This window comes from Geotrypetes seraphini, chromosome 4 (assembly GCF_902459505.1).
Source record: "Geotrypetes seraphini chromosome 4, aGeoSer1.1, whole genome shotgun sequence".
In the NCBI taxonomy this organism is placed as follows: Eukaryota; Metazoa; Chordata; class Amphibia; order Gymnophiona; family Dermophiidae; genus Geotrypetes; species Geotrypetes seraphini.
Window position 1 is genome coordinate 286529992 of NC_047087.1, and position 20141 is coordinate 286550132.

The 20141-nt window shown below is 43.7% G+C and overlaps 1 protein-coding gene across 7 annotated transcripts in view; it reads left to right on the plus strand.

Moving 5' to 3' along the window:
- The window catches only part of LDB1 (LIM domain binding 1), a 297290-nt gene extending 278949 nt beyond the window's left edge, over nt 1-18341 (plus strand). For 3 of the 7 annotated variants that reach the window (XM_033940979.1, XM_033940980.1, XM_033940982.1), the window contains exon 11: nt 17833-18066. In XM_033940979.1, coding sequence (XP_033796870.1) covers nt 17833-18063 — 231 coding nt within the window. In that variant the 3' untranslated portion in view covers nt 18064-18066. Of the gene's footprint in view, nt 1-17711 lie in introns of all 7 variants that reach the window. The other 4 variants (XM_033940977.1, XM_033940978.1, XM_033940985.1 and 1 more) reach the window with 4 other exon arrangements.
- The last annotated feature ends 1800 nt before the right edge of the window (nt 18342-20141 follow it).

Genomic DNA, 20141 nt, shown 5'->3' on the forward strand with positions numbered 1-20141 from the left:
CGGGACCGCCGGCAGAGGAAACAGCTGGGCTCGCTGGCATCCGGAAACAAGGTAGACAGCTTCTCCATGGGAGAAGGGGGTGAGGCTGTGGGGATGCGAGCGGTTGTTCGGGTGGGGGTGCGAGCGGTCCTTCAGGGTGGGAGTGCGAGCGCTCCTTTGGGGTGGGGGTGCGGGTGCGTGCGGTCCTGCGGGGGGGGGTGAATCGGACGTCGGGGGGGCATCAGGCTTTCAGGGTAGGGACAGGACTTCAAGGAGGAAAGGAGAGTCGGGCGGGCGAAAACAGAGTCGGGGTCTCCAGAGGAGAGTCGGGGCGGGCGAAAGGAGAGTCGGGCAGCATGCGCGGTATATGGGTGTGCGCGGTATATAAAAATTTATGTACATAAATATGTGTTTTTTGTGCGCTATACCCGTGTGCGCGTTTTACACGGGTGCGCGTTATCTATGTGAAAATACGGTAATCAGTAGACCCGGGAGTGAGTAAGTAGCACTATGAACCAGAACCGCCATGATCTTCCGGACATTCCAAACCACCTGTCTACCCCGAACGAACCCCATCTGGTCAGCATGAGTCAAATCCGGCAGAAAGCCAGCCAAATGATTAGCCAGATTTTTAGCCAATAGTTTAAGCTCGAAAGTAATCAAAGAAATGGGACGATAAGAATCCACAAAAGCCGGATTTTTGTCAGGCTTGGGAATCAACACAATTTGCGCCCGATTAACATGAGCAGGAAAGGCACCTGAAGACGCCACCCCGGTAAAGTAAGCCTCCAATGAACCAACTATGCGATCCTGTAAAATTTTATAAAATTCAGATGACAGACCATCGGGTCCTGAATGACCTGCGTTATGCAGATGATTTCACGATCATCATCCCATTTGCTAACTCTATATCGGAAACGATTCCCAAGGCATCAGAAGCCATAAATGAGATGGAACAATGGATGACAGATTTCAAGCTCAAACTCAATCCAGAAAAAAACAAAATTTTTCGTTGCCTCTCCACACCCGCTTGACAACAAAACCCCGCTAAGCATCAACGAACTTAGTTACCCCATTCAGCCCACCATGAAGATATTGGGTGTAACTCTGGATTAATGCTTAACCATGAAAGACCAGGTGGACTCAGTAATCAGAAAGGGTTTTTTCACTCTCTGGAAACTTAGATTCATTAAAGTATATTTCGATACGTCAGCATTCAGAATCCTAGTGCAATCCCTCGTACTAAGTCAACTTGACTACTGCAACATCGCCTATTTAGCAATCTCCCAAAAGAATATGCGACATCTTCAATTAATGCAAAATGCAGCAGTCAGACTTATCTTCGGGCTGAAGAAATTCACCTTATTACCAGCAGTTGCATTGGCTTCCGACAGAAGCACGCGTACAGTTTAAATTCGCTTGCCTCTGCTTCAAAGTACTATATGGACTAGTCCCCAAATACATAACGGACCTTTTCTCCTTTTCCACCAACAGACGCAAGAGAAGCACACATTCAAGCTTCGTTTCCCCTCCAGTTAGAGGTTGCAAACTGAAAAAACGCCATGAATACCTTCTCTCACATCAAGCTGCCATATGGGGAAAAGACCTAAATCAATTGCTTTCACCCACCACTTATGAGGAATTCAGGAAGCGCCTAAAAACATACCTGTTCCTGAAATACCTAGACAACTGACCTGCACTTCTCTCTCTCCACAATAAAGGTCCTCCCGATCTCTTATCCATTCCCTCTCCCCTCATAAGTCCGCATAGAACTTCACGGTTCAGCGATTTATATAAACTTGTTATTATCATATTGTAATTTTTCGCTGTATTTTTTGAAATGCGTTACCTTTTTCTAACAGGTCCACTCAGAAATTTCTTAGCAAGCTGTATAACCTATATTCTTGCTCAGCAAACTGTATATTTATATTTTTGCTTTCTTAAAATTTCTGCACTCTGTATTTCCTCTGATCATCTGCATACTGTAACTCGCTGAACGTTCAGCTTCCTTGATTGTAAACCGCCTAGAAGTCGCAAGATTGTGGCGGTATAGAAGAATAAAGTTATTGTTATTATTATTATAATGGGATCATGCAAGGCCACAACCGCAGCCCCCGAAACCCAAGGTAACTGGAATGAATCCAAATAGGAAGCTCTCCTAGGGAAGAACTCCTGAAAATGGCGGGGAAAAAATATCAGTATGGTGATCCCTATCAGTGACTAAGGAATTATGCTGCAAAAGCCCTTTACAAAATTGGAGATATATAACTAACTGCAGAGCTACCCACAATTTCCAGCATGCACCAAAGCAAGCTCAGTTGTTTTTTTTAACTATGTGCATCTAAATTTAACTCTAATCAGTAATCTTATATTCCACTATTCTTCAACTCAGATTCAGGGCAGATTAGAACAAGAGAAACCCTAAATCAGGGGTAGGGAACTCCGGTCCTCGAGAGCCGTATTCCAGTCGGGTTTTCAGGATTTCCCCAATGAATATGCATGAGAACTATTTGCATGCACTGCTTTCAATGCATATTCATTGGGGAAATCCTGAAAATCCGACTGGCATATGGATCTCAAGGACCGGAGTTCCCTCCCCCTGCCCTAAATTAAGGGAACACATATACGTTAAAATTATTACACATAAGATAAAAGTAATGTTTTTTAAAAAAGTAGGTCTTTAAAATGTTATGAAAAATAATATATGAATCTAAGATTCTAATGGAAGACTGTTCCACATCGGAACAGCCTGATATGAAAAAAATCGTATCTGTTAATTCTTCCTATTTACTCTAAAAACAGTTGGAAACTGAAGTTTAAAACTACAGTTACTCCGTGTAGTAATAAAATTAGCTGGAACACATAAAAGAGATGTTAATTGTTTTGGAGCATTACTATGTAAAGTCTTATGTAGTAGACAAGATGCCTATATCTAATTGGAAGCCAGTGCAATTTAACAAGAACAGTGAAACCCTTTCAAAATTTCTAGCCGAAAAGAGTAATCTAGCAGCTGTATTTTGAAACAACTGTATTCTAGTAAGAACCTTTGCAGATGCTCCACAGTAAATAGAATTACAGTAGTCCAAAAATGGTGGTAATATCAATTGATAAAGTACTTGAAAACTAAATTGTGACAAGATAGATCTTATAACTCTCAGTTGTTGAAGATGGAAAAATAATTTTTTTGAAAGCATTCTCATATGGTGATTTAATTCTAAATCAGAATCTAGGATTACAGATAGTCGTCAACTTACAACCGCATTCGGTTCCGACTGATAGGTCGTAAGTTGATTCGGTCGTAAGTAGGCCTATGTTAATACAGTACTATACTAACTATTTTTTTACCCCTCCCAGCCTACCTTTTCCCTGGTGGTCCAGCGGTGTATCCTACCTGAGCCCCTCCTGCTGATGTCAGAAGCGCACCCGGGCTGGCATGCGCAGGAGCAAGCTTTTAAAACTCCCGCCCTGTCTTGCGCCGCTGACGGAAACACTGCCATAAGTTCTCACGGGACTTGTGGCACTGTCCAAGAACCACAAGTCCCGTGAGAACTTACGGCAGTGTTTCCGTCAGTGGCGCAGGATGGGACAGGAGTTATAAAAGCTCGCTCCTGCGCTTGCCAGCCCGGGTGCACTTCTGACATCAGCAGGAGGGGCTCAGGTAGGATACACCGCTGGACAACCAGGGAAAAGGTGAGCTGGGAGGGGTAAAAAAATGTAATTAGTTTGGGCAGAGGAAATGCGTCGTAAACTCGAACAGTCACATAGGTCGTAAGTCGACGACGACCTGTACACCTAGAACCATTATCTATTCTCAAAACTTCACCAGATATTAACTTTACTTCATTCATACAGATACACTCAATTAAAAAAAAACAATAATTTTTGTCTTGGCTGTATTCAATTTTAAAATGTTTTTCCTAGCCCAATTGTTAACTTAATCTAGTTCTTGATGATATATTTAGGAACATTTTTAGTTGCTTCCATGAGTAGGCAAAGTAGAAATATATAATCTGCATAAGTATATATTTTATAATCCAAATTTGAAAATATTTTTCCTAATTAATTTAAATATACTTAGTTATTAATTAAAGAAGGTGATAATGGTGCACCTTGAGGCACACCACAACTAGCTTTCAATATTTCAGATAATTCAGTGCCTTTTACTACTTTTCCAAAAATCATTTCAACTATTGAAAAACATGACCATAAATACCCAACTCACTCAGCCTATATATAACATTAACTGATGATCCACAGCATCAAACGGAAACATCAAACTGCAGTACCACTGTCTGTTGCCTCATGCTTAAGTGCTCCTGCACAAAAACCATCTCTAACAATAACACTGGCCAACACTCATTTTGGTGCCTCAAATGATAGACCTGTTTCTGGGTTTATTTGACCTGTTGATCCTATCAGCTCTAGTTTTTGAGATACAGAACATGTGCCATATACCATTCTTCACTCTACTCGCCCATTAAAAAAATCAGGCTATTTTAATGTAGTATTTAATATCTTTTAAGCATGAAGGAAACATATTAAAAATGTAAAAGAAAAGTGTACTATCTATAAATATTCAAAAAGTATGTCTGGATCAATATAAGATTTTAATAGCTTATGATAAGTTCAAAAAGGACACCTCAGCCCCACCACTCCACCGCATGTAATATTTTCTATAGCGGGAAGCAAATTGTGGTGCTTCATCATTGGCTGTCACTTTTTGTTTTTGCACTGTTGTTTTTTGTTATTTTTTATATATATATATATGTGTATTTTCTTTTAAATCTCAATAATTTAAAGAAATAAATATTTCCTTAACACTAAACATTCTCAGTGTCATAGTGTATAGTTTAAAAGTAAGTAGTACTTATCTCAGCCAACACCTAGGGAGTCTGACCCGACATGTTTCACACAACCAAGTGTTTTTATCAAGGGTCTTCCTGTGAAATATAAAGCAAAGGGTGTCATAGATACTTAAATGTCACCCCTGCCCTATCTAAAATATATTAGAAAATTATATATTCGCATATATTTAACCTTACACTCACCAAAGCTGCCGCTGTCATCCATATCTAAGTGAGAAAAGATGGCGGCGGCGTCCCTGATCCAGAGTTTAAATCCTCCCTCTCAAACAACTATAGTAAACGCCCCCTGCAGTTCATTGGTCCAAAAATAGGTTACATCAGGGAACCCCATTCTAATTCGCTGTTCAGGCCATGAGGCTCAACTGTGTCAAGTGAAAAAATAAGCCTTTGCTCGTTTTCATTAAGTTTAACCTGGTCACATCCCCCATCCCACCCTGTCACTTTCTTTATGACACGCCATCTCAAGTCCGCAATAGTATGTCCCACCCTCAGCCAATGGTCTACTAAGGGGGCCTGCAACATCCTATTAACTATGCGGGATTTATGTTCTGTTAACCGTATTTTGATTTTCCTACTCGTTCGACCCACATATATGAGGTCACATGGACAAAGAATAATGTAAATCACCCCCTGGGTGTTACAATCAGTAACATGTTTGGATTTTAAAGTGATTGGTCTACCCGGAACCTTCCAAAGGTCCCCCTGGATGGTGGAGGGGCACCACTGGCACCATCCACATGTCCCATGGTGTTCCCCCATCACCCCCTCGTCGGGGCGAATACCATACCTTTGGAAGTTGCATTTTTGACCTAGTGTGCTCCCCTGGGTATATGCAATCCTAGGGAACAGTTCTAAAGGTTTATGAGGTTGTACAATAAACCAATATTTTTTAAACATGTTTACCATCGCCTTAGTTGCTCGTGAAAAAGGCAAAACACATGTGAGTTGGTCATCCTCACTTTTAATATGGGATGGTTCCTGTAGGAGTAATTCCTTCTGTGCATATTTTCCCCTAATGTAAGCCTGTTTAATAGCTCTTTCTGGATAGCCTCTCGCCCGAAGCGGTCCGTTAGTTTTTTTGCCTGTGTTCTATACTCCCCCAAAGAGGAACAGACTCTACGTATGCGTAAAAATTGTCCTATAGGTAAGTTAAACCGTAGTTTAAACGGATGAAAACTATCGAAATGCAGTATAGTGTTACGGGTAACTGGCTTCCTATAGAGGGTGGTATTAATATTACCCCTCCGTACTTGAACAGTAATATCTAGAAAATCAATATCTGTCTGGTGGCATGTCATGGTAAATTTTATGTTTGGATCCACTGAATTCAAAAATTCCACAAAGGAATCTAGATCTTGTTTTGTACTATCCCAAATAAAAAAGATATCATCTAGGAATCTGCCCCAAAATACAATATAGGAATACCATGGAGATGTATACACCCAAGACTCTTCAAATCTTGCCATATATAGGGCAGCTACAGTGGGGGCCAAGGTGGCACCCATCGCCACTTCCTGTATTTGTTGAAAAAAATGTTGGTGATGTTGAAAATAGTTCCTTTTAATTACCCAAAAGGCTAGCTGCATCAAGAATTCAGTGGACATTTGGTGGGTATCTCTTCTCTGGAGTGACTCACTTATGACCTGGAGAGCGTCATCCTGAGGAATTTGTGTGTATAAAGAGACCACGTCCAGAGTCGCCAGCCATTTGTCATTCATATCCAGTTGTAACCTATCCAGATTTCTTAAGAAATGGGAAGAGTCTCTGATGTATGATTTAATTTTTGGGACTTCCTCCCTAAGGAAGAAATCGACTACCTTTGACAAAGGTTCCAAAATAGAGGATCGGGTGTTGACGATAGGTCTACCCGGAGGACTCGTGAGAGTCTTATGCACTTTGGGGACAAATGAAATTTTAGGGACTTTTGGATTCTTTTCAAACAAAAAATTATATTCTCTCATAGTAATCGTGCCCCTTTCACGATGTTCATTCAGGAATTGTAATATTTCTTCCCCTAGTGCTGTAGTGGGATCCTCTTGGAGAAGGCTATAAGCCTGTGTGTTTGCTAGTTGGCGTGCTGTTTCCGTGTTGTAATCTTCCCTATTAAGTATAGTTCCTACATTGCAGTACACTAGTGCAATATCTAAAAAATGCAATGATCCCTAGGGGTCTGCGCATTTTAAAAGAACCTAAAATGATTTCAACTGAAAAGTCTTTTACAGACCGATGGACAGCGATATTGAATAAATGCTCAAGAGACCTTATGATTCTCTTGGTAGAGACTACTGAGAGTACAGAAAAAGAATTGTGTGTTAAGGTTAGCAACATCGAAAATGAACTTCAACAACGGCAGGACACCAGTGATTTTGATCAGAAACTGCAAGATTTGAAAACATCAATGAAAAAGTTCAGAGATGAGATTAGGATTAATAAAATTAAGAAATGGAAAAGGGATCAAAGGGACTATCTACAGGATCGGGTATACTCATGGCAAAGAAAAACTTCTACTGCTTCACAGAAGAAAAAAGTATCATTTGACAGTTCATCTGGGGAGTCCGATACCACCAGTGAAGGCTCTATTGAAACAAATGCTGAGAAACCAGGGGAGCCTACCAATACGGACTCTCGTGGACGGGGACGGACAAGATATCAACGTACAAGGGGCAATGCCCAGCAAACAACGCAAAAAAACTCGGACGACGATCTCTCGTCAGTGATTAATTTATCATCTTTGTGCCTCACCAATCCACAAAAGGAGATTTTGGAGAAAGGTTTAGGGTTTGCAATGTCTCATCCCCCTGATTTTTTTAAACTTCATGTGGCATTATATGCCTTTGTGAGGAAGATGCATTTGAAGGTCTTTTTTCATGATAACATGAAGGAGGAACTTCAACTAGTGGAAGAAGAACAGACACCTCAGACATCAACTAACAGAAATTCTATTACTGTGTGTAAGGTTAGGTCCTCTTGGATTCCCCCGGGGCCTATGGATCCTCTTATTTTTACCTTTAAGGAGTTGATCATTAAGGAACTTAAGGACCTTCAGAGATGTTGGCAGAATATAGGTCCCTACAATACAACTAAAGGACAGAAAAATGGTTTCCAGGAGCTCCTGGAGAACAAAGACATCATCATCACTAAAGCTGATAAAGGAGGGGCCACGGTTATACTTAATAGGGAAGATTACAACACGGAAGCAGCACGCCAACTAGCAAACACACAGGCTTATAGCCTTCTCCAAGAGGATCCCACTACAGCACTAGGGGAAGAAATATTACAATTCCTGAATGAACATCGTGAAAGGGGCACGATTACTATGAGAGAATATAATTTTTTGTTTGAAAAGAATCCAAAAGTCCCTAAAATTTCATTTGTCCCCAAAGTGCATAAGACTCTCACGAGTCCTCCGGGTAGACCTATCGTCAACACCCGATCCTCTATTTTGGAACCTTTGTCAAAGGTAGTCGATTTCTTCCTTAGGGAGGAAGTCCCAAAAATTAAATCATACATCAGAGACTCTTCCCATTTCTTAAGAAATCTGGATAGGTTACAACTGGATATGAATGACAAATGGCTGGTGACTCTGGACGTGGTCTCTTTATACACACAAATTCCTCAGGATGACGCTCTCCAGGTCATAAGTGAGTCACTCCAGAGAAGAGATACCCACCAAATGTCCACTGAATTCTTGATGCAGCTAGCCTTTTGGGTAATTAAAAGGAACTATTTTCAACATCACCAACATTTTTTTCAACAAATACAGGGAGTGGCGATGGGTGCCACCTTGGCCCCCTCTGTAGCTGTCCTATATATGGCAAGATTTGAAGAGTCTTGGGTGTATACATCTCCATGGTATTCCTATATTGTATTTTGGGGCAGATTCCTAGATGATATCTTTTTTATTTGGGATAGTACAAAACAAGATCTAGATTCCTTTGTGGAATTTTTGAATTCAGTGGATCCAAACATAAAATTTACCATGACATGCCACCAGACAGATATTGATTTTCTAGATATTACTGTTCAAGTATGGAGGGGTAATATTAATACCACCCTCTATAAGAAGCCAGTTACCCGTAACACTATACTGCATTTCGATAGTTTTCATCCGTTTAAACTACGGTTTAACTTACCTATAGGACAATTTTTACGCATACGTAGAGTCTGTTCCTCTTTGGGGGAGTATAGAACACAGGCAAAAAAACTAACGGACCGCCTTCGGGCGAGAGGCTATCCAGAAAGAGCTATTAAACAGGCTTACATTAGGGGAAAATTACTCCTACAGGAACCATCCCATATTAAAAGTGAGGATGACCAACTCACATGTGTTTTGCCTTTTTCACGAGCAACTAAGGCGATGGTAAACATGTTTAAAAAATATTGGTTTATTGTACAACCTCATAAACCTTTAGAACTGTTCCCTAGGATTGCATATACCCGGGGGAGCACACTAGGTCAAAAATGCAACTTCCAAAGGTATGGTATTCGCCCCGACGAGGGGGTGATGGGGGGACACCATGGGGCATGTGGATGGTGCCAGTGGTGCCCCCTCCACCATCCAGGGGGACCTTTGGAAGGTTCCGGGTAGACCAATCACTTTAAAATCCAAACATGTTACTGATTGTAACACCCAGGGGGTGATTTACATTATTCTTTGTCCATGTGACCTCATATATGTGGGTCGAACGAGTAGGAAAATCAAAATACGGTTAACAGAACATAAATCCCGCATAGTTAATAGGATGTTGCAGGCCCCCTTAGTAGACCATTGGCTGAGGGTGGGACATACTATTGCGGACTTGAGATGGCGTGTCATAAAGAAAGTGACAGGGTGGGATGGGGGATGTGACCAGGTTAAACTTAATGAAAACGAGCAAAGGCTTATTTTTTCACTTGACACAGTTGAGCCTCATGGCCTGAACAGCGAATTAGAATGGGGTTCCCTGATGTAACCTATTTTTGGACCAATGAACTGCAGGGGGCGTTTACTATAGTTGTTTGAGAGGGAGGATTTAAACTCTGGATCAGGGACGCCGCCGCCATCTTTTCTCACTTAGATATGGATGACAGCGGCAGCTTTGGTGAGTGTAAGGTTAAATATATGCGAATATATAATTTTCTAATATATTTTAGATAGGGCAGGGGTGACATTTAAGTATCTATGACACCCTTTGCTTTATATTTCACAGGAAGACCCTTGATAAAAACACTTGGTTGTGTGAAACATGTCGGGTCAGACTCCCTAGGTGTTGGCTGAGATAAGTACTACTTACTTTTAAACTATACACTATGACACTGAGAATGTTTAGTGTTAAGGAAATATTTATTTCTTTAAATTATTGAGATTTAAAAGAAAATACACATATATATATATATATAAAAAATAACAAAAAACAACAGTGCAAAAACAAAAAGTGACAGCCAATGATGAAGCACCACAATTTGCTTCCCGCTATAGAAAATATTACATGCGGTGGAGTGGTGGGGCTGAGGTGTCCTTTTTGAACTTATCATAAGCTATTAAAATCTTATATTGATCCAGACATACTTTTTGAATATTTATAGATAGTACTTTTGGACTGGATAAAACATTTACTTAAACCACATTGCCATTGTTTAAGAAAGAAAAGTGTACAACATAAAAATCTGCTTATTTCATACCAAAGCACAAGTTTATGATACAGACTTTCCAGTCATTTGACACACAAGAAGTTCCTTTTGTAAGACTTCTGAGAGTGGGATCTGGCATAAGATCCCAACAGTAGTCTGCCATCATGTGTGCCTCCCTTCTTCTTTGGTATCTGACTGCCATTGATTTTATGTCTTGGTGAAATCTTTCACCTTGCTCTTCGCTTAAGTCACCAAGGTTCTCTGGAAAGTGATCTAAGTGACTGTGTAGATAATGGACTTTAACACTCATGTTACAACCAAGCCTGTTGAAAAAGAGCATATCCTCTACTAATTGGGTGTAGTTGGCTGCCTTCTTGTTGCCAAGAAAGTTTTTCACAACAAGAACAAATGAAGACCAGGCACATGATTCAGTTTCATTCACTGATGCTATGAAATGTGGGTCATTTATAAGTTGTCTGATGTGTGAACCATCAAAAATTCCTGCCTTCAGTTTTTCCATGGTAAGTCCAGGTGACATGCGCTATGTTTTCAATGCACGACCATCTTTATTCAAAGCCTTTATAAATTGTTTCATAAGGCCTAGCTTTATATGTAGTGGTGGCACTATGATTCTATCTTGTGCTACCAAAGTTAATTGAGTACATTTTGTCCTCCAACCACTACATATTCCTTCGGAGGCCAATTCTTTTTTGCCCTGTGTTCATGTTTGACTTTACTATCCCATAACCATATCTAAGAAACTAGAGCTGATGCAGTCTTTGCAATGCAATTTTCTGAATCAGCGCCCCAAATAACTCCAGTAACAGGTCAAAAACCCAAGGCATCAATAAACATTTTTGGAGTTGGCCTGTGTAATGTCTCAGTGCTATGAAAGGCTCTGAAACTGTTGAGTGTAATATAATGTTCCAACTTGAGTAACAAATTTATTCAATTGATAATTTAATCAGTGATTCAAGCAATTTAGCAATCCAGGGCCCATATTGGCTTAGGAATAGGAATTAACAAAATATGCGAAATAGGTTTAGGGTAGCAACCCTCTTGTAATGTAATATTGACAAATTGTGTTAACCAATTCTCAAGTTTTATTGGTATTTTTCTCAGCAAATATGGACAAGAGTCACGTGCAAAAGGGAGTTTAGAATTTATGTACATGTAGCAAGCTATTCAAGGCCCTCTTTTACTAAACTCTGAAAGAGGTTTCTACTGTGCCTTGGGGTGCTAAATGGTCCCACGCTGCTCCAATGCTCATAGGAATTCTATGAGCATCAGAGCATGTAGCACTGCAGGTTGCGGTAGAAACCTTTATCCCAGGACAAGCAGGCAGCATATTCTTGACTGATGGGTGACGGCACCGACGGAGCCCCGGTACGGACAATTTTAGAGTGATTGCACTCTAAGAACTTTAGAAAGTTCTAGCTCGGCCGCACCGCGCACGCGCGAGTGCCTTCCCGCCCGACAGAGGCGCGCGGTCCCTCAGTTTCTTAGTTTCCGCGGAGCTAAGAAGACGCGTTTTCAACGGCTGTTGAAACTTTTTTCTCTTTGCCTTCCCGCTCGCGTAAACTTTTGATTATTATTAATCTTATTTCTTTTCTGTTTCTATTTGTAAAAAAAAAAAAAAAAAAAAAAACTTCATTTTTTCTTTATTTTAATCTTTCCCCGGCGGGGCCTTCTGCCACCATCGAAGCCTCGGCCTTCGATTTGGCTGAAGCCGTTTTTCCTTTCATGCCCCCTCAACCGGGTTTTAAAAAGTGCCAGCGGTGTGCTCGGCCTATATCTCTCACGGACCCACACAACTGGTGTTTACAGTGTTTGGGTCCTGAGCATCAGGCCTCCACTTGCACCCGCTGTGCCACTCTAAAAAAACGGACATTAAAAAATCGCCAAATCCAGCAGCGATTGTTGTTCGGTGCCGAGATGTCCGACCCCGTTCCATCGACTCCAGCTTCGGCACCGATTCAGTCGGCACCCTCTTCTTCGACGCCGCGTGATTCCGCACCGGCGTCTCACCAGTCAGGTAAGCCGGCTAAGAAGCCTTCCCCGCTGGAGCGTCCCCCGGTCTCGAGTGCAGTGAGTCCAATCCTGCCGACTGGGAGACGCCAGCGGAAGCGTTCCGCCCCTATAGAGGTGAGTCCCTCGACATCGGGCTCCTCATCTCCGGGGCGTCGAACGGCACCGCAGGTACCGCAGAAGAAAAAGGCGGTACCGGTGCCATCCCTCGATGATCGCATCACGGCCATCCTTCAGGTGCAGCTTAAGGACCAATTGAAACAGCTCCTTCCTGCTATCCTGGCTCCGAACCTTCCGGTGCCAGTCCGCACCGAGCTACCGGTACCGATTGTGGAACAGCCTGTGTTACCTGCTTCCACGACTTCGGTACCGCTTCAACTAACTTCATCGGTATCGATGCCAGTTCTTGCACCGGAGCCGAGAGCTCACCATCAATCGGTGCAGACTTCGGCACCGGTGCGACCGATAACATCTCCTGACTCGATATCGATGAGGTCGGGTAAGTCGTTACACAAAACCCGACACTTACAATCATCGACACCTGAATCTCGGGACCATACTTCCCATGTCAGGGATCCTGATCTGTGGGGAGACTCAGAGGAACCCTTTCTTTCTGAAGGCGAATGTTCCTCAGAGGAGGAGGATTCAACTGTCCCTGACCCATCCTCCAAACAAGTCACTTCCTCTTTCTCCTGCTTTTTAAAAGAGATGTGTGACTCCTTATCCATTCCTTTGGAAGCTGAATCCAAAAAGTCCAAAGCTTTTTTGGATGCCCTTGATTTTGACCAGCCTCCAAAGGAATTTTTGAAACTCCCTCTTCATGACATCTTGAGGGAGACTTTCTATAAGAATTTAGAGACTCCTTTAACTGTCCCAGGGGCCCCACGTAAACTGGATTCTCTATATAAGGTAATTCCCATTCCTGGGTTCGACAAACCTCAACTTCCACACGAATCCTTGACTGTCGAATCCACCCTTAAAAAATCTTCAGGAGCCAGTGTATATGCATCGGTACCTCCTGGCAGAGAAGGCAGAACCATGGATAAATTTGGTAAGAGGCTCTACCAAAATGCTATGTTAGCAAATAGAGCTAGCAATTATGCTTTTCATTTTTCTTTTTATTTGAAGCATCTCCTTACCACCATGGCTTCATTCGAAAAGTACCTTCCTTCACGAAAACATCACTCCTTCCATACCTGCTTGTCGTCTCTTTTTCAATTACGTAAGTTCATGGTTAGATCCATATATGACACCTTTGAACTTACATCCAGAGCGACAGCAATGTCGGTAGCTATGCGTCGCCTGGCCTGGCTTCGGGTATCCGACCTTGATGTTAATCATCAGGATCGGTTAGCCAACGCCCCTTGTCTAGGGGATGAGCTCTTTGGGGAATCCATGGACTCAACCACACAAAAGCTCTCTGCTCATGAGACACGCTGGGATACCCTGCTTAAAAATAAAAAGAAGCCTCCTCCGCCTAAACCATATAGGCAGCAGTCGGCCTATCAACGCCGCTTCACAGCTCGGCCATTACCTACCACTGCTCAGCAACCCAGGCGTCAAAGGCAGCAACAACGTCAGCCTCCCAGACAGCAGCCACAGCAGCAACCTGTGAAACCACCTCCTCAGCAGAAGTCACAGCCCTTTTGACTTCATTCTCCACAGTATAGCCAGTATTCCTATTCCTGCTCTCCTGCCTCAACCTATAGGAGGTCGACTTTCTCTGTTCCTCAGCCGATGGGAAGTTATCACTTCGGACTAATGGGTCCTCAACATCATCCAACACGGCTACTCTCTCAACTTTCAGACCCTTCCATCTCAAAACCTGCCAAAAGAGTCTGCTTTGAACAGTCCTCAATCTGCCCTCCTCATTCAGGAGGTTCAATCCCTCCTTCTTCTAAACGCTATAGAAGAAGTTCCTCAAGATCAAAAAGGGCAGGGATTCTACTCCCGTTATTTTCTAGTCCCCAAAAAAACAGGAGATCTCAGACCGATTTTAGATCTCCGCGATCTCAACAAACACCTGGTAAAAGAAAAATTCAAGATGCTTTCTTTAGCCATCCTTTATCCTCTTCTCAATCAAAACGACTGGCTATGCTCCCTCGATCTCAAAGAGGCATACACTCACATACCGATCCATGTAACCTCAAGACAGTATCTCCGCTTCATGATCAATCATTGTCATTATCAATACAAGGTGCTGCCCTTCGGCCTTGCCTCCTCTCCAAGGGTCTTCACCAAGTGTCTCATTGTGGTAGCGGCATTTCTACGCTCTCACCACCTTCAGGTCTTCCCTTACCTGGACGACTGGTTAATCAAGGCCACATCCGCTCAAGCAGTTCTACTGGCCACCAACCAAACCATCTTGTTTCTACGAATTCTGGGATTCGAGATCAATCTACCCAAATCTCATCTCATCCCCACTCAGAGACTTCAATTCATTGGAGCGATCCTGGACACACTCCTCATGAGAGCTTTCCTACCATCCAATCGTCTTCAGACCCTTCAGTCTCTTTGTCAGCAGGTGCTTTCACTGCCTTCCATCTCAGCCAGGCAAATGATGGTACTCTTGGGGCACATGGCATCTACAGTTCATGTCACGCCCCTCGCACGTCTTCACCTGCGCACTCCTCAATGGACCCTTGCTACTCAGTGGTCCCAAGCGACGGATCCTTGCTCATGACACATATCTGTGACATCATCTCTTCGTCAGTCTCTTCAATGGTGGTTGGTATCCTCAAATCTTTCCAGAGGTCTTCTGTTCCATCAGCCTCCTCATCAACTAGTCATCACCACCGACGCCTCTCTTTATGCATGGGGAGCTCACTTGAACGAGTTCCAGACTCAAGGTCTTTGGACAGCCCAGGAAAAGAAACATCAAATCAATTTCCTGGAACTCAGAGCGATGTTTTATGCCCTCAAGGCCTTCCAACATCTTCTCTTTCCTCAGGTCCTTCTGTTGTGCACAGACAATCAAGTTGCGATGTACTACATCAACAAGCAGGGTGGGACAGGCTCTCGCCTTTTATGCCAAGAAGCCCAAAAGATCTGGAATTGGGCCATAGATCACCATCTCTTCCTGAAAGCTATCTACATTCAAGGAGCACAGAATTCTTTAGCGGACAAACTCAGCAGAATTCTCCAGCCTCACGAGTGGACACTCGATCCTGTAACTCTGCAGTCTATCTTCACTCAATGGGGCACTCCTCAGATAGACCTCTTTGCAGCTCCTCACAATCACCAGCTGCCCCTCTTCTGCTCCAGACTTTACTCTCCTCACCGTCTGGCAGCGGATGCTTTTCTCCTAGACTGGTCGAATCTGTTCCTGTACGCCTTCCCTCCGCTGCCTCTAATGTTGAGAACCTTATTCAAGCTCAAGAGGGAACGAGCCACAATGATTCTGATTGCTCCGAGGTGGCCCAGGCAACATTGGTTCTCCCTTCTACTTCAACTCAGTTCCAGGGAACCTTTTCTTCTTCCTCTGTTTCCTTCTCTGCTTACGCAACAGCAGGAAACCCTTCTACATCCCAACCTCCAGTCTCTGCACCTGACAGCTTGGTATCTCTCGGGCTGACATCTCATGATACTCTTTTATCTCAGCCTGTTCGTTCCATTCTGAATGCCTCCAGGAAACCAACCACTCTGCAATGTTACCATCAGAAGTGGACGAGATTTTCCTCCTGGTGTCTTCTTCATCATCTTGATCCAACTTCTCTGGCAGTGGAGACATTGTTGGATTATTTGCTTTCTTTGTCTGACTCTGGCCTTAAGTCCTCTTCCATCAGAGTCCACCTCAGTGCCATTGCAGCTTTTCATGAGCCAGTCCATGGAAAACTTCTCTCAGCTCATCCCCTGGTATCCAGGTTCATGCGAGGGCTTTTCAATGTGAAACCACCTCTTAAAGCCCCTCCTGTTATCTGGGATCTCAATGTGGTTCTTTCCGCCTTAATGAAGCCTCCATTTGAACCTTTGGCTACCTCTCCTTTCAAGTTTCTCACTTGGAAAGTGCTTTTCCTTATTGCTCTTACCTCTGCCAGGAGGGTCAGTGAGCTTCATGCACTGGTCGCAGATCCACCTTTTACGGTTTTTTCACCATGACAAGGTGGTTTTGCGTACACATCCAAAGTTTCTCCCTAAGGTTGTCTCTGAATTCCATCTCAACCAATCCATTGTTCTACCTGTTTTCTTTCCAAAACCTCATTCTCATTCTGGAGAGCAAGCTTTACATACTTTGGATTGTAAAAGGGCTCTGGCTTACTATCTAGAGCGTACGAAACCCCACAGATCAGTTCCTCAACTTTTTCTGTCCTTTGATCCAAATAAATTGGGACATCCCGTTTCTAAACGTACGTTGTCTAATTGGCTGGCAGCGTGCATTTCATTCTGTTATGCTCAGACCGGACTGACACTGGAAGGTTCTGTCACGGCCCATAGAGTCAGAGCAATGGCAGCTTCTGTAGCTTTCCTCCGTTCCACTCCTATTGAGGAAATCTGCAAGGCTGCTACTTGGTCCTCAGTTCACACTTTTACATCTCATTATTGTCTGGATGCTTTCTCCAGACGGGATGGACACTTCGGCCAATCTGTTTTGCAAAATTTGTTTTCCTAATGGCCAACCTTCCCTCCATCCCTCTTTTTGTTAGCTTGGAGGTCACCCATCAGTCAAGAATATGCTGCCTGCTTGTCCTGGGATAAAGCACAGTTACTTACCGTAACAGGTGTTATCCAGGGACAGCAGGCAGATATTCTTGCGTCCCACCCACCTCCCCGGGTTGGCTTCTTAGCTGGCTTATACTAACTGAGGGACCGCGCGCCTCTGTCGGGCGGGAAGGCACTCGCGCGTGCGTGGTGCGGCCGAGCTAGAACTTTCTAAAGTTCTTAGAGTGCAATCACTCTAAAATTGTCCGTACCGGGGCTCCGTCGGTGCCGTCACCCATCAGTCAAGAATATCTGCCTGCTGTCCCTGGATAACACCTGTTACGGTAAGTAACTGTGCTTTACTGCAGCTTAGTAAAAGGGATAAGTGCAGATCTGTGAAAATTTTGTGGATGTAAATTAACACGACCCAGGATCATCTCTTGGAACACCCTTTTCTGAAAATTTGTGTGTAATGAAGTTATGCTTGTATTTTTAGGATGCTGAAAGCTCAGAACGTGTGCACATGGCTGACTTTTATTTATGCGCGTAGGTCCTGACTAAGCTTTGGAAAATGTACCCCTTTGTTTTCAGTATGATGGGAAGAAATTCAGTTGAGCAAGGAAGAAGGCGCCATTCGTGGTCTGCAGCACAAGAGTATGGGAAGGGGAGACACCATTGCCTTGATTATGTTTCAGGAACTTTTCCCTTTCAGGATGTGATGGTGGTTGGAGAGCCAACCCTGATGGGGGGAGAGTTCGGGGATGAAGATGAGCGGCTGATTACACGGCTGGAGAACACACAGTTTGACGCTGCTAATGGCATTGACGATGAGGACAGCTTCAACAACTCGCCCGCATTGGGTGCCAACAGCCCTTGGAACAGCAAACCACCCTCAAGCCAGGAAAGCAAGTCAGAGAACCCGACTTCACAGGCTTCACAGTAAAAACAAGACAAAAAGAAAAAAATTACAATCTTAATGGTAAAAAAAATTAAGGAAATCTGGAAGAATCCAATATGTTGAGTAGAAACATATCTACCTGTAAATTTGAATTTAAAAAAATGAGAGGAAGGGCAGTGGTACTGGGGGACTCTTCTGCAAGGTAAGCCAGGGACCTGGAAAATCCTTCCAAATTCCTTTTCATCCCATCTTACATATGGGAAGTATAAGATATGGAGGCAGAGTTCTGTGTAGATGAGGTAGATTAAGCACTCATGTGGAAGCTAGCACACATAGGACTCCTCCAGGGTTAGAGGGTCTGGTGTTTTGGCCCTTAGCTAGCCTTGACAGTCTCCCGTACCAAGTATAGCTCTCCATAAGCTGAACACTTTTTATACAGAAATAAGAAGTTTTAATTTATTTTGTTTTTTTATTTTTTGTTTAATTTGTGGGTGTGTCCACATATTAAGTTCTCGTTTCTCTGCTTCTGTGTGGATAGAATGTTACAACACAGGCAAAGGGAGGCAACCCCATTTTCAAGGAATGTTTCCAGTAGAAATGCCATGTGAGTATGAAGCTCCATGAGAGAGAGATGGGCACCATGTAAAGTTAGATCCATGATTTCCCTATAATATTTCTATCTTCCTAGAATCTGCTGCTAGTGATGTCAGAACTACTTTTGTGCATCACTTTCCTTCAGCTGTAACAGATAAGTCAATCAGGTAGTCTTACCACCATGCAGTTAGAAATTATTTTGGAAATTAAAACTCATAAATTAATCTTCCAGCATTCAGGTTTTAAATAATTTTTCCTGTGTCTAAAATGTCTTATTACTTTTAAATGGAAAACTTATTTTTAAAAAGCCATATTTCTTCATTTTATAGTGGTAAAATTAATTATCCCAGGACAAGCAGGCAGCATATTCTTAACACATGGGTGACGTCACCGACGGAGCCCTCGGTACGGACCTTTTAACTAGAAGTTTCTAGTTGGCCGCACCGCGCGTGCGCGAGTGCCTTCCCGCCCGACGGAGGAGTGCGTGGTCCCCAGTTTCTTCGTTTCCGCGGAGCGAAGAAGACGCGTGTATTTTTTCAACGGCCGTTGAAATCACTTTTTGCCTTCCCGCTCGCGCTTTTGTTATATTTTTTTCTTCCTCTACCTCCGGGTTTCCTTTTTCTTTCAATTACAAAAAAAAAAAAAAAAAAAAAACTTTGTTTTTTCTTGTTTCTTTCGTTTTTGCCCCGGCGGGGCCTGTTGCCATTATACAGGCCTCGGACTTCGATTTTGCGGAGGCTATCTTCCCCTTCATGCCCCCGCAGGTCGGTTTTAAGAAGTGCCAGCGGTGTGCACGCCCGATCTCCGTTTCTGACCCACACAATTGGTGTTTGCAGTGCCTGGGTCCGGAGCATCGGGCAGATTCCTGCACCCGCTGTGCCACTTTACAAAAACGTACTCTTAAAAACCGAAGAATCCAGCAAACCCTGCTCTTCGGCTCCGAGTCGGCGATGGATTCATCACCCTCAGCGGCGGTACCGCAGAAATCGGCACCGTCCAGCTCGACACCGACCGATCCCGCATCGGCGCCACTGGCGCCAGGTAAGCCGGCTAAGAAGCCTTCCTCTTCCCTCGAGCGCCCTCCAGCTACGGTGACGACACCGTCCATACCGGCATCGCACCGGTCCCGTAAACGCTCCGCCCCGATAACGGTGAGTGCCTCGTCATCGGCCTCCTCATCGCCGGGGCGTGGAGCGGCATCCAAGGAACCGAAGAAAAAGAAAGCGGTTCCGATGCCACCCCTGGATGACCGTATCTCGGCCATCCTACAAACTCAGCTTCAGGAGCAGTTGAAGAAACAGCTTGAACAACTGCTACCCTCTATCCTGGCACCGCTCCTTCCGGTACCAGACCGGCCCGAGCCCCGCACCGAGCCCCCGGTGTCCACTCCTTCGGTACCGGTAAACACCTCGATGCCGATCCTTTCGGCACAACAACTCCCTGATGATCCTGTGGTTCATTCTCGAACCACAGTGGATCCTGCTCGGCACCAGGCGGTACGGCACTCTTCTCGGGACCGAGAACGACGC